At 45.1% G+C, this 12,441-nt stretch overlaps 1 protein-coding gene across 2 annotated transcripts in view; it reads right to left on the bottom strand.

Moving 5' to 3' along the window:
- MYO16 (myosin XVI) overlaps nt 1-12,441 on the bottom strand; it is a 580,200-nt gene that overhangs the window by 85,695 nt on the left and 482,064 nt on the right. For both annotated transcript variants that reach the window (XM_045772942.2, XM_087864977.1), the window contains exon 28: nt 10,388-10,490. In XM_045772942.2, coding sequence (XP_045628898.2) covers nt 10,388-10,490 — 103 coding nt within the window. The remainder of the gene's footprint in view (nt 1-10,387; nt 10,491-12,441) is intronic.

Raw genomic sequence — 12,441 nt, forward strand, 5'->3', positions numbered from 1 at the left:
ATACTTTATGGTGAATGCTTTTTTTGGCTGCAAAAATGGTTTATTGTCATTATTACTGATAAAGAATCCTAGAAAATGTTAATATCCCTTACTTTAAAAACAGTAGCATTATTCTAATAAATACTTCTCATTTAAAGACAAGATATGTTATAGTTGCATCAAACTGGCCATCATTCACTGTACTATTAGCACTCCAAAAATATGCCCAGTATCTCTTAAAGTGCCCTACCAAAGTAGGTCTGTTCCCAGTTTTAAAACAGCTTTCTTGACAAGATTCTGAACAACACACTTTTCTTTTATGTGTTTTGATGTCTGCATCACTCTCCCATAAGCCTCATTTTCCTTCCTGCAGAGCTGAGAATGTCATTGTGTTCCTTTAAAGCACTGTTCTTTCTACTTTTACCATGCAAAGCTCTTACTGTGCTTACCAGGTAATCTCTTCCAAACAGAAACAGCTCCAAACCCCAACACTTCCATATGCCCACCATGAACAGTCCTGCACTTATTCCTGGTTCTGTGTCATTTTCACATACTCTCAGGCATACTGTACCTTATAGTTTTCCTCTCTTATATTTATTCATCCATCTATCCTACCAATTTTCTGTCCTCTCCATCTATTTAATCATTCATCCGTCCATCCACCCACCCATCCACTCCTTCATCATCCCTCTATCCTTCCATGTACACATCCATCCCTCCCTCTATTCCTACCCACCCACCCATTCATCCCTCTATTCATCCACCCATCCATTCATTTATCCAACGCACCATCCAACCATCCATCCATCCCAACATTTGCCAGGGGCTTTCCTGATACCAGGCATGTTGCCAGGCTCTAGGACCACAAGGAAGAATAGAATATGGTCTATCCTTTCAAGCAGCTCAGTAAAACAAGCCTTTAACTAAAATTCACCTTCTCCAGGCTGAATTAACATATTTCCCTTATTTGCTTCTTTGAGTCATTCAATTTCTAAGGATGGGCATTACTATATGCGTGCATATTTTATTATTAATACTTCAATACTTTACATTTTCATGGTAGCTTTGAAAAACTACCAAATAGAAATATTCTAATGCTCAGCCTGGCTCTAAATGTATTTTTAAACATCCTCTGAGGGTACATTTATACTAAAATACAAGTTCTCTTTGTTATAAATAGACTATTCTCGAAGTTTAACTTCAACACGGAGAAGATAATTACAGCCACACACATCGAACAGAGTACCACAGCTTCCGGTATTTGAGGAAGGTGGTTCGGCTCGAATTACATATAATTACAGGTTAAGAAAATTAGTTACTCTCACCTAGAACAGTATGACCTGTACAGCAAGCAGAGATGAACAAAAACTCCTATTCTGAGCTGACTGGTGAATAACTCACTGCGTGATCCTACACATTACTTCATTACAGAAATCACATCGATGTGGTCAAGAGCACTGACGAAAGCAAACCTCTTCAGCTCAAAGCCGCACATCGGGAAAAACAAACCCAAGTGAAACCCACACAAAGCTTATCGGCTTCAGAATCAGAGAGGAGAGTGCAGCGGAGAAGATGCTGCATTCATCGAAGGAGCACCCACCGTCGGGCTTTGTTTTCAGCAAAATGACCTTGATAATACGAATCAGAATGACCTGCCTCATGGAATGTGTACGCTATAAATGATTAACGGCAGCGAACACGCGATCACAGCCCATTGTCCTGTCCAAGGCCTGCTCATGTGTGTGCGCGCACACACACACACACGCGGGGGGCCTCCCCCAACAGTGTCCGCCAAGTCACTGCCGTGTGTGTCTTCCGAGGTTTGCTTTACTTCTCAAGCTAGGACTATGCATGGCGCTTCACCCTGGGCACTTGCTCTTATACCGTTCGTCCTGAAGAGCATGTTTAGATATTAAAAAAAGATACGTACATCGCTTTCCTAATTTCCCAACTCTCCGTTGTGTGGTGTGTTCACATTTTCTCTGAGATTCGTCTACATTTATTTTTGTGAACCGTCTTCTGCTTCCAACTCCTAGAGGGTCAGGTGTTTGCATCGTCTCGAGATCTGCCCGTATTATGCGCGGCAAATTCGCACTTATTAATAATGTCGGTTTTAAAAGAGGTTTCACTCTTCAAGTGATTTAATAGGCCCATCTATTGAAGGCCACTGTGAGTCGTCTCCTGTCGCTTCCCTGCCCCGGCTGCCCTTGTCCCGCCTACCACTGCTGCTGCCCCCACCTGTTCACTGGCTTCCCGGCTCTGTTCTTAATGTCCAGCTATACATCTGTTCACATTTAAAGCATCAAATGTGAGGTCACGTCATCAACCTCTTTGAAGCTTATTGATAGCTTCACAGTGACCTTCAAACAGAACGTGTTTTGATGCAACCAAGGTCCCAAGGGCGTGGCCCCTGGCTCCTGCTAAGCCCTGTTCTCAAGGTGGTGACTCGGTGTCCCCAAAGGGTGAAACCGGTTCCTGATCAGCAAAAAAAAAAACCCTTTGCTATTACAAGGTTTGTAGCATATAATAGGTGCATAATAAAGGCTTGCTGCAGGACTAAATAGCGCTGGAACTGGGGACGACTGGATCGATATGCACGAGATGGAACACTGGATGAGACATGGACAGAATCACTACTTTTTAGTAGCTGTCAAGCAGTTGGTGGTTACTGTCCAGGAGGACTGAGCTTTGAGGACCACAAGCCACTGTCAGAGCTAAGACTTTTTTACCCTTCCCAGTAATCAATTCATCAGTAACTCTTTCATTACTTTTCCTCCCTAGTGCAATGATAATGAAAACATAAGGTTGAGAAACACTGCCCCATGGCACTGTTCTCTCCCCTGTCTCCCGGTTCCTGGTGCTCCGGCCACCCTGCCCACCAGCCCTCAGCTGACTTCATCTCCGGGGTTGGTGCACTCGGCTCCTGCCCCAGACCCTGCTTCCTTTTCCTCAGTCTTCACATCTCAGCTCCCACGTGTTCATTGTAAAGATGCTCTTCATGACACCCGCCTATCTAAACCAGGGTCCTTATGGGTTCCTTCCCAGTGTGGATCCCAACCTGTCCTCCTTATTAGTTTACTGTGGTTACCCCTCCCTCCTGACCCCGCTAGCCTGCAAGCCTGTGGAAGAGGGCCACAGCATTCTGCCCTTGCACTGCACCCTATTGCCTCGTATAACTTCAGGGACACCGATGGTGCTCAATAAATGCCTGTTGGCTCAATCAACCAGGAAGTCTGGAGCTAGAGGAAATGAAGTAGACTTCTGAGAGATGAGAGATGGGTTAGGAATAGGCACAGCTGCTTTTCCCTTAGCAATTATTGAGTGCCAGATATTATACTGAGCCTTGGTGCAAGGAAGCTGAGAGGAAGGTATGAAGAAGCGATCATATGTGTCAGGAAGGCTTGGTGGTGGACACCTTCATTTCCAAAGAGAAAACGTAGTAATAAGTAGGTTCATTCATTCATTCAACAAAAACACGTTCAGTGTCTACTATGTGCCAGACCCTGTAGGGAATGTAATAGTCACACACACACACACACACACACACACACACATGAGAACATATATATGAAAAAAGAAAACATAATATTTTTCCTCAACGAAGTTCAGAGTGAAAGAAGAGAGAGATACGTTGACCAGGAATCAGACTTTGTAATGTTATTTTTAAAAGCTGAGTCAGTGAATACACACCCAACCTTTGGAGTACTTATCTCTGGGTAGTTCAGTGATGGGTGATCTGTATTTTCTTCTTTAATTTTCTCTATTTTTCAAATTTCTTATCAAGAATAAATACTACTTTCATAACAAAAATGTGTTCATATATATGTATGCGTATGTGTCTAGTACAAGAGAAAAAAGAAAATCAATATACGTGCATGGATATAGTAATTCCCAGTTTATAATGCACATAGTACCAAGAGTTGCGCTAAGATCCCTAACGTTTATTATTTTCAACATTAATAATTCTAGAGAAAGGGAAGGGATGTGAGAGAAAGAATAATTTTATAGGCTATTTTCTAGCTTGTACTTAGAGCTGATTTATGAAGTGCTCCTTGAGTAATAAAACAAAGGTTATAAACCATTAATTTATTGTGCTAATAAGAGCCAAGGGCTTTAATACCATTGTCTTGTCTTAGAAGATGTAAAAAAAGTGGAAGGTGCTTAAAACTTTAACAGTTTCTTGCTCTTACTTTTATTATCTTTTCTCTACTGTACTATTTTAGATTAATGAAATAATAAATCTTTCTTCCAACTGATTTTATTTAATGTTATGGTAAAATGTTAATCTTACGATTCTCAGCACTGTAAGAGGGGCTCCTTCAAAGATCATATATTTTACGAAGACGCACCATGAAATCTAGGCCATCCTGTGAAAAACACACTAGTGATGATGGTAAAGAAAATAATTCTTGTAATTTTTTTGTTAGTGAACCAACACAAGTAGGAAAAGTATATTTCCTTAGGATTTGGGGTTTATCGTTTGTGAGAGCCCCTTGTTATTTCTCTCAGGATCTCCGTCCCGATCTCCGTGTCTCACACACACGCGTGCACACGTGTGCTCTCATGTGCATACACACGCACACACGCAAGACAGTAGCTACCATATCGTGTGGGTAGTTGGGAGGAAGCTGAAGATCCCATTCTGTTTCTCCCTTCCTGCCTGTCTAATCTTGAGTAAGTCACCAGAAGTCTTCCAGGGTCTGCCTTCTCATCCTGACGCCATGTCAAATTCTCTCAACGTCTTCCACAGTTCCCAGCAACAGTAATCGTGAGGCCCTGCTTCAAGGGAGCCCCACCTCACAGGACTCTTTCTCTGCCTTTCCACAGAACTTTCCAAAGCCCTCAGAAACTGTCTGAAAGGACAGTGAAACTTCACCGCGAAAGCTTTCCCAAACGGGGGCCAGCCATTCCCCAGCGCTGACTTTGCCTGTGCTCCGAGCGTCTGTGTTCGGAAACGGCGCCCCTGGCAGCGCTTGGACTGACTCTGACAGATTTGTTTCTCCCTTCGTCATCCCACCAGATGGCTTTAAAATGAATATAGCATTCAAATAACTACACAGAAAAAATCATCCTATAACCAGTTGATTCATATAAAATGTGTGAAAATCATATTATACCATTTATTTTTCCACTTAGAATTAGTAGTTTCAAAAGTTTTCACTTTACATAAATGACATAACATAGCAAAACAAGCATGTTCCACATGGGCCTAAGTGCCTGCCAGTCACTTTTCTGTGGTGTGGGGAAATCAGGGCAAAAAGTGGTGGATTAAATGTGCATAGTTTTGAAGGGATTATTTTCAAAGGCGCCTGAAAGTAGGACTGAACTAAAAAATGTACGTATTTAGATAAAACAGATAGATATCTGAATAATTGTTAAAAACAAACAATGGAAGGTTAGTAACTCGAGGCTCCATGCAACTTGTTTTCAAACTGTGACTTAATTCAAATTCTTTGTATTTTTTCCACAAATGAAGTAATCTGAAGATGCTATTCCATCAAGAAAATGATATCTGGTGAGACACAGAAAACTGAGATCCTGGAAGAAATAAGGGGCTCTCACAAAAGTACCGGAAGTCAGTCATACTAAGTCTACTCAGATTACCTCCAGAACTTTCCATTCCTCCTCGAACAACTGGTGTAAATCCTCTGGGGAATAAGGATGAGGCTCTGACTAGGCTGCCATATTTTTTAAAACATATCATTTAATTGTCAACATGAACAAGAAACCACCAGCAAGTAGACTCCTTGGCAGCCACCACCACATACTGATCATTTTTCACTTATGTTCAAATAAAAGCACCTGATGTGAAGGCCACGATGTTGAGAATGTTAAGAGAACAGCATCACAAGCGTTTGCCAAAACTCGTGGTGACCAGTTGGAATCATGTGACAGGAGGTGGAAGGCTCCTTCGAGAAGTGAGGGCTAGTGGTGTATAATACACAACAGGTTACTTATTATTTGAAGGTGAAAATGCTCTAGAGTCAGTGAAATTGACAGATCTTTTCATAAATGCTTGGAGTAATTAATTTGACCCTATAGAATATTCCATTTAAATTGTATTTATGGGGCGGTATCAAATTTTAAAAATAATTCTCAATTACAGAAGTAATTTATGAACACATTTATCTTGTAATCAGAGGCAGACTACACTTCTGACTATCATCTCAAAAAAATGCCCTAGATACTATCACTCTTGGGTTTTCTTCGTGAATTATTCCAGATCATAAACATTCTTAAATGTCTGTGTATCTGTATAAAATATATAGTTTGGCAGCTTCTTAGGGACCAAGACTTATCCGCTACCATCCACCGCGCTTCCTCCCCTGAACCCCTGTGCTGGGGACGTGGGAGCAAACTTGACGCGCAAAAATCCCCAGGAATGGGGAGACCTCAGCAACCTTATAGAAGATGTGCGACCTGAGGGATGAGACTAAAGCAGAGAGGAGGGAGCAAATGTTCTGGAGAGGCAGGGAACGCCGGAAAGTTAGACTATGGCAGGGAGCGAAGCCTGGCATCCTGCAGACTGGGGTTTACCAAAACGGCTTACGAGGGCTATTCTCAGACCGCCTTCGCTCAAGTCGTGAGCTGGAAGCCAGTGTTACCTTGACTCCATCTCCAGGAGCATCACCCAGAATTGTCTTTGTCCCCTGGGGCTGCCTGGGGACGGCCGGAGCAGCGGCTCGGTCTACGACTGATTCATCAAAGCCTTGCTGAGAATCCTCACTTGATTCCAGATCTTCCTCTCCAATTTCTCTTTCTTTTCTTGCTCTCCCTTTTCTGCTTTTCCTCCTTTTCTTTCCAAGATGCAGTGAGGAAGGGGAGTCCAAAAGTGCTGTGCTGCTTAAGGGCCCCTGGCTGACGGTTTGGGTAAGAAAGACTGGGATCAGAACCGGCCCCCCAACGGGATGTAGTCAGTGCGACTCCTTCAGCTCCCAGGTGAATTATCAACATAAAAAGACGCGAGCTGCAAGCCGCAATCTGCTCAGACTAATAAAGGAATCTATAAGTGCGTTTGATCAAAGCTCACGCTATGATGCAGACTCTGCTTTCAAGTCCTGTCATCTGAATAAAAGGGCTTCCGATGGTTACATTAAAAGATATAGATCGAGTTAAATGCAGTGGAAAGAACGCAGCATAGCAAGACGTAGATGCCGGTCTCAGCAAAGCAGCCTTTCCACTGACACCAAACATGAACCGCACCTAATACCTCGATCAGCGTGCCCATCTGCAAGACTCCGTTTCCTCATATCTAAAATGAGGTCATTACCGTTCACCCTGCCGACTTCCCTTTTTCCGCGTACAGTTGTTATTAGGTTTAAATCAAATAAAGCCAAAGCTCTGAATAGTTGTAACACATTCTGTAGATGAGAGGAATCATCATGTATAAAATATTAAAATTTCCAGTGCCTCACACACTGACTCCAGACCCACAACTGTGGAGAATAAACAGCACGTGTGGATCGGAAAACAAACCCAACAGCACCGAAGGGAAGACGTCTCTCTCCGTACCTGAAACAGAAGGAGATGCCACGGAGTTGCTACAATGTACAAAAGTGGGAGAATAGGAGGCTAGGACCCCCTGCTGACGTCGCAAAGCTTCGGCGCACAGAGTCTGATTTATGTAAAGGGGCGTGGAGGCAAACCCCCGACACCTCCAAGACCCATCAGAGCGACAAGAAGATCATTGTATTTTTAGTTCAGAGAATTGAATTTCTAGCTAACGCTCTATGCAGTTTCACACAGCAAAAGATGGCTCTGATCCCTGCTGTCTCCTAGCACTGCTTTTGAAACTATGGAAAAGAATGACTATTCATTCCTGCTAACGATTCAGAGCCCAAGGATGAACACTGGCTGCTTAATACAAACATGATTGTGACTCTTAGCAGTTCGGGAGTCATGCTACAGAAACAAACAACAAGCATCCATTAGGACCTTACTGTTGCTTCAACAGCTCCGCATTCGGTTGGTCCTGATGAACCACCCGGAGGAGAATCATAGCAACTCTTCCTGCAAGTACCAACACGTTTCGAACAAATGCTGGGTGGTTGGTTAAACATGTGACTTCTGATTTCGGCTCAGGTCATGATCTTAGGGTCATGAGATCGAGCCCAGCATGGGGCTCTGCGTTGGGCATGCAGTCTACTTAAGATTCTCTCCCACTCCTCTGCCCTTCTCTCAATTAATTAATTTAAAAATTCTTTTGCTCTCTGACTAGCATAAAAGTATAATAGGAATAGGCTTTATTTCTATGAAGTCAATGATTTGTCTTATAGTATAGAGTATATGTGAAGTTACATTTTGGAGAAGCTGAAGAAAACATGTCTTTCCCTAACTATTCAAAATGGAACACACAAGCAAACATGCAGCAAAAGATGGATTTATTTATTTCTTTTGTCCCGTATTTTTAGTCTCCTTTGCAGAGTGAAGGAGTGAGGAAAATAGACCAGTGCAATGAAATGGGAACCCGTTCCCATTTTTTATTTTGATGCACTTCTTCAAAGGTCCAATGTGTGTTCCAATGTAATACCAACCCCAGCTGCAATTCTGAATATCCCAGCACACGCAGAGTACAGAAGGAACGGCAGCTGCCAGGGGGCATCAACTGCCTCCCCGTCGCCACCGTGTGTGACCCTGTGCTCTATGCCTGGACATCAGAGGACTGATGGCGTCACACACCGTGCTTACCCCCTGCTGGGGAAGGCCCGTTCCAGATGCCCTTACCTTTTCTCTACAACTCAAGCCTCCTTTCAGTATTAATAAAGCATATTATCCTAATCTGTATTTTTTTTATTTGAGAGAGAGAGAGAGAGAGAGAGCATGAGTGGGAGAGGCAAAGGGAGAGAGAGAATCTCAAGCCCACTCTGCGCAGAGTGGAGCCCGACGTGGGGTTTGCTCAGGGTCCTGAGATCACGACCCAAGTCACCGAGAGTCGGACAACTGACAGACTGTGCCACCCAGGGGCCCCTCTGTGAGGATTCTTTAAAGGGAAAAAAATACAACAAGAAAATCTCAGAGTTACGTGTTCAGGCACCATTACTACCCGAAGACTTACTTAAAGATCCCGGCAATGACGCAGTCGCAATGACGTCAGCTTCCCGCGAGTCTGTTGAACCGTTCTGCTGTGACCCACCTCTCCCGCGCCCAGCTCCAGAGTGCTGAGGGACCCCGTTCCGTGTTAGTGACTCCCCCTCGCTCCCTTTCTCATCCAGCCTCCGCGACTCCTCCAGGCCGTGTGCGCCTCCGCCTTCAGACTATTTAAAGCTCATCTCCATTATTAGTTGAAAACAAAGGAAAGGTGAAGAAGATAATAGAGAGAGACTAGGTGGGACAGGCAATGAAGTCATCAGTCATCGGTCTGACATTCGAGTTCCTCGTCCCTTGCCGCAGGTGCACGAGGTGCCAACGTCAGCCCCGCGGTCCCCACCAGTGTCTTCTGAGTCAGCGCCTCACATGTCCAGCCATTCTGAGCCATCGGAAGGGAAGCCGTCGTCTTCGGCCTCATCCGTTCTCTGGTGTTGTGTCTTGGAGATGCCCCACTGCTTTGCAACACTGTATTTATGGTGGATTTTGGTAATTATTAGGCTTTGCCAAAGCGCTTAGCCGCCAAGCTTTTTGCTACCTGAGCCCGTGCTGTTGCTTTATAGCCAGAAACATCCAGGGACTCCTGCTGTCTGGGGCTTTCTTCTGATTTCCATTCCTGCGTCACTATGACCTTCTCAAATGCTTTCTAGTTTCAAACCCCCTGTTCCGCACACTGGTCACGGATGGCATTCTGATATTGCTTCAGGTGCTGAACAAAGTCGGAACTGTACCCCACTATTTCTGGGGAGCCCCCCCAGGCTATTCCATCTCACGTTAGTTCTTCCTTCTGGAAGGAGGTGTGCTCTCTCCCACGGGCCCCTGGACTCTGCCCACCAAGCAGTCACAGGACAGAATGAATGTTTCCAGTCAGAAGATTTTGCCACGGAGTGAGGTGGAAGGGACAGCGACCTTCTCCGCGTGTGGCAGCTGAGAAGCAGCAAACAGGGGCTACACAGCCCTGGACAAGCCAGGAAGTGGGTTTGAAGAACACGGACCCCCTACCAGCGAGGGGCCAAGAAAGCAGCACCCTCACCTGCTCTCCTTTAGCTCCCTCAGAAAGCCTGAGTGACAGAGGTGACTGTGACACACGGGCAAACATTGCAGCTGTGCCGAGAAAGGAGCCTGGTGGCTCCCCGCACGTGTCTGTCACCACACCGCGACCAGGGGGAGTCAGAAGGACCCACGTGTTTCCAGGGACTCTGTTTAGTGTCTCGTCTTGCCAAACACATCAGAGTTTTTGCCAGGGAGCCTGGGGCACCCACAACGACTCAGCTCGCCCATCTAAACCCTGAGCCGCTATGTTAGTCGCGCGCTGGTCACTCACCTGCCAGCCTTGCAGTCTGCACCGCTGGAGAACAAGGCGACACTTCTCCTCGGCAGACAGAGGCTGCATCGCGCCCGGGAGCGTATCGGCCAATGGCTTGTACCTGTGAAAAGCGGCAGAAACACGAAAGCCGTGACTGAGTTTGTCAAGCAAATGCTTCTGTTCAACAGGGTCGTCTCTGCCACACGGTTTCTTAAATCTTCCCCAATCCCCACCTGATCCTTCGAGCCCCCAGATCTCCAGCCGCTGTGCACTTAACATCGTCCAACCGTGAAACGACCCTCTTCTGTTACGTGGAGAAAGATTTTTTAAAAATAAGCCAAATATATATTTCAATCCTTTAATGTATGTGTAACGCTCTTAGCACGGATTGAGGGAAACCACTTAACAAAAGAACACTGAAGAGAAAAGAAATTCCTAGTTTTCATGTAAATATTTAGAATGCTCTGAAAAATATACCTCTTAAGAAATCTCAGGATTCCTTATGACCATTTGAAAGTGAATCTAGATGTAGTTAGAATCTATGATAAATGATAAACATGCAGAAGTTTTACTGAAGTGAGAGGTAGAGTAGCTTCTCCCCACTATGTTACGTATCGAGCATTTTAAATCTTCTAGAAGGACATTCATTCATTTTTTTTAAAGTTTCTCTGAATAAGTGACTGTCATTCCCTAGCTGAAATCCATGGCAATATAATGGTTTTCTATGGATTTTTTTTAAATGCCTTTCAAACTTCTATCAGCCACTTAAAAAATCTATGTAAGATTTCCCTTGCATGCAGGGTATTTAACCTGACAAGGAAGTAAAACTGCATTAGAAGACGGAGGAAGAGAAGGAGGCAGAGGAGGAGGAGGAGGAAGAGGAACAGAGACAGAAGAAACAGGCAAGGATTTGTGTAACTGCATTTAGTTGCCCTGGTTTATAATTCCCACGTTGGGCTGCTCCGGGAATTTAATGCCAAAACGTAAATCATTTAAGTTCTCTGTGACTTTCTGTAAAATATCTTAGCTTTCCATCTAAAGTTTGTGGCCGCAAATTCGGCAACTTCTAAAATGAGTTGTTTCCTTAGAGCACGGAAGGAAGGAAGCGCATCGCCTCCACGTCTTTATCCACCAGGCTCCCTCCAAGCAGCTGGGAGAGGACGGGGTGCGTGCCCCCCGACAGCCACACCAGAGCGGGGCACCCCTCTGAAGTCCTGCCGGCGCCACCCCGCAGGGAGGTGCCCGCACCGTGGGCAATGCCGTAGTAACTGTGGGTCTGGCGTAGAACGCACGCCGAGAACACACACCTATTTTGAGTGTTTCAGTCGCAGACCTTTATTTTCTTTCTTGCATGCTCAGCATTATCACCACGCACTCAGCTGTTCGTTGTCCGGGCTGAGAACGACCCTACACTTGGTAGCCGCGCTGGACAGACGAAGTACATCAACATTAGCCTCAAGCCTTCCTTCTCATACACACATTTTTGCTCCTGTATCAAATTCAGGGTACCGGAGGGTGTAAAGTAGCAGGCAGCAGAGCCTGAACATGAAAATTCCAGTGCCAGAGGCGAGGATGTGAAAAATCTTGCTCATCATTTGATCACACCGAATGGACTGAAATCATCTGTGGAGTACGGAAGCATTCAGTGATTTTTTTTTTTTTTATAAGAGGCAAGAATGTGACTTCCTGCCCAGTGGGCACTGGAGTTGGTATCTATCTTTTCTACTGGTCTTAGTGTGTGGTTGTTGCAGAAGAGACGAGGGTGTCTTCAGGGTAGAACAGAACAGAGAAAATGGGTAGAACGGGGTGTGTGTGTGTGTGTGCGTGTGTCAAGAGCCGGGGCTGGGAGTATCCTGTGCAGAGGCAGTGGAGTGGACCCCCCAGAAATGCGGGTGTGTAACACACACACCCCGTTGTGAGCAGACACAGATTATGGAGAAACCGGATGGGGGACCTAAACACAGCCTCGGGGTCTAACCTTGCAGAGACCTGCTTCGAGGCCCTTGGTCGGCCACGTCACAAGGAATCCCCCCTCTCAGTCCCACCTGCACGCGTTTTTAGGATGTGACACG

Source organism: Ursus americanus, chromosome 10 (assembly GCF_024610735.1).
Source record: "Ursus americanus isolate L20-20 chromosome 10, mUrsAme1.1.p, whole genome shotgun sequence".
Classification (NCBI taxonomy): Eukaryota; Metazoa; Chordata; class Mammalia; order Carnivora; family Ursidae; genus Ursus; species Ursus americanus.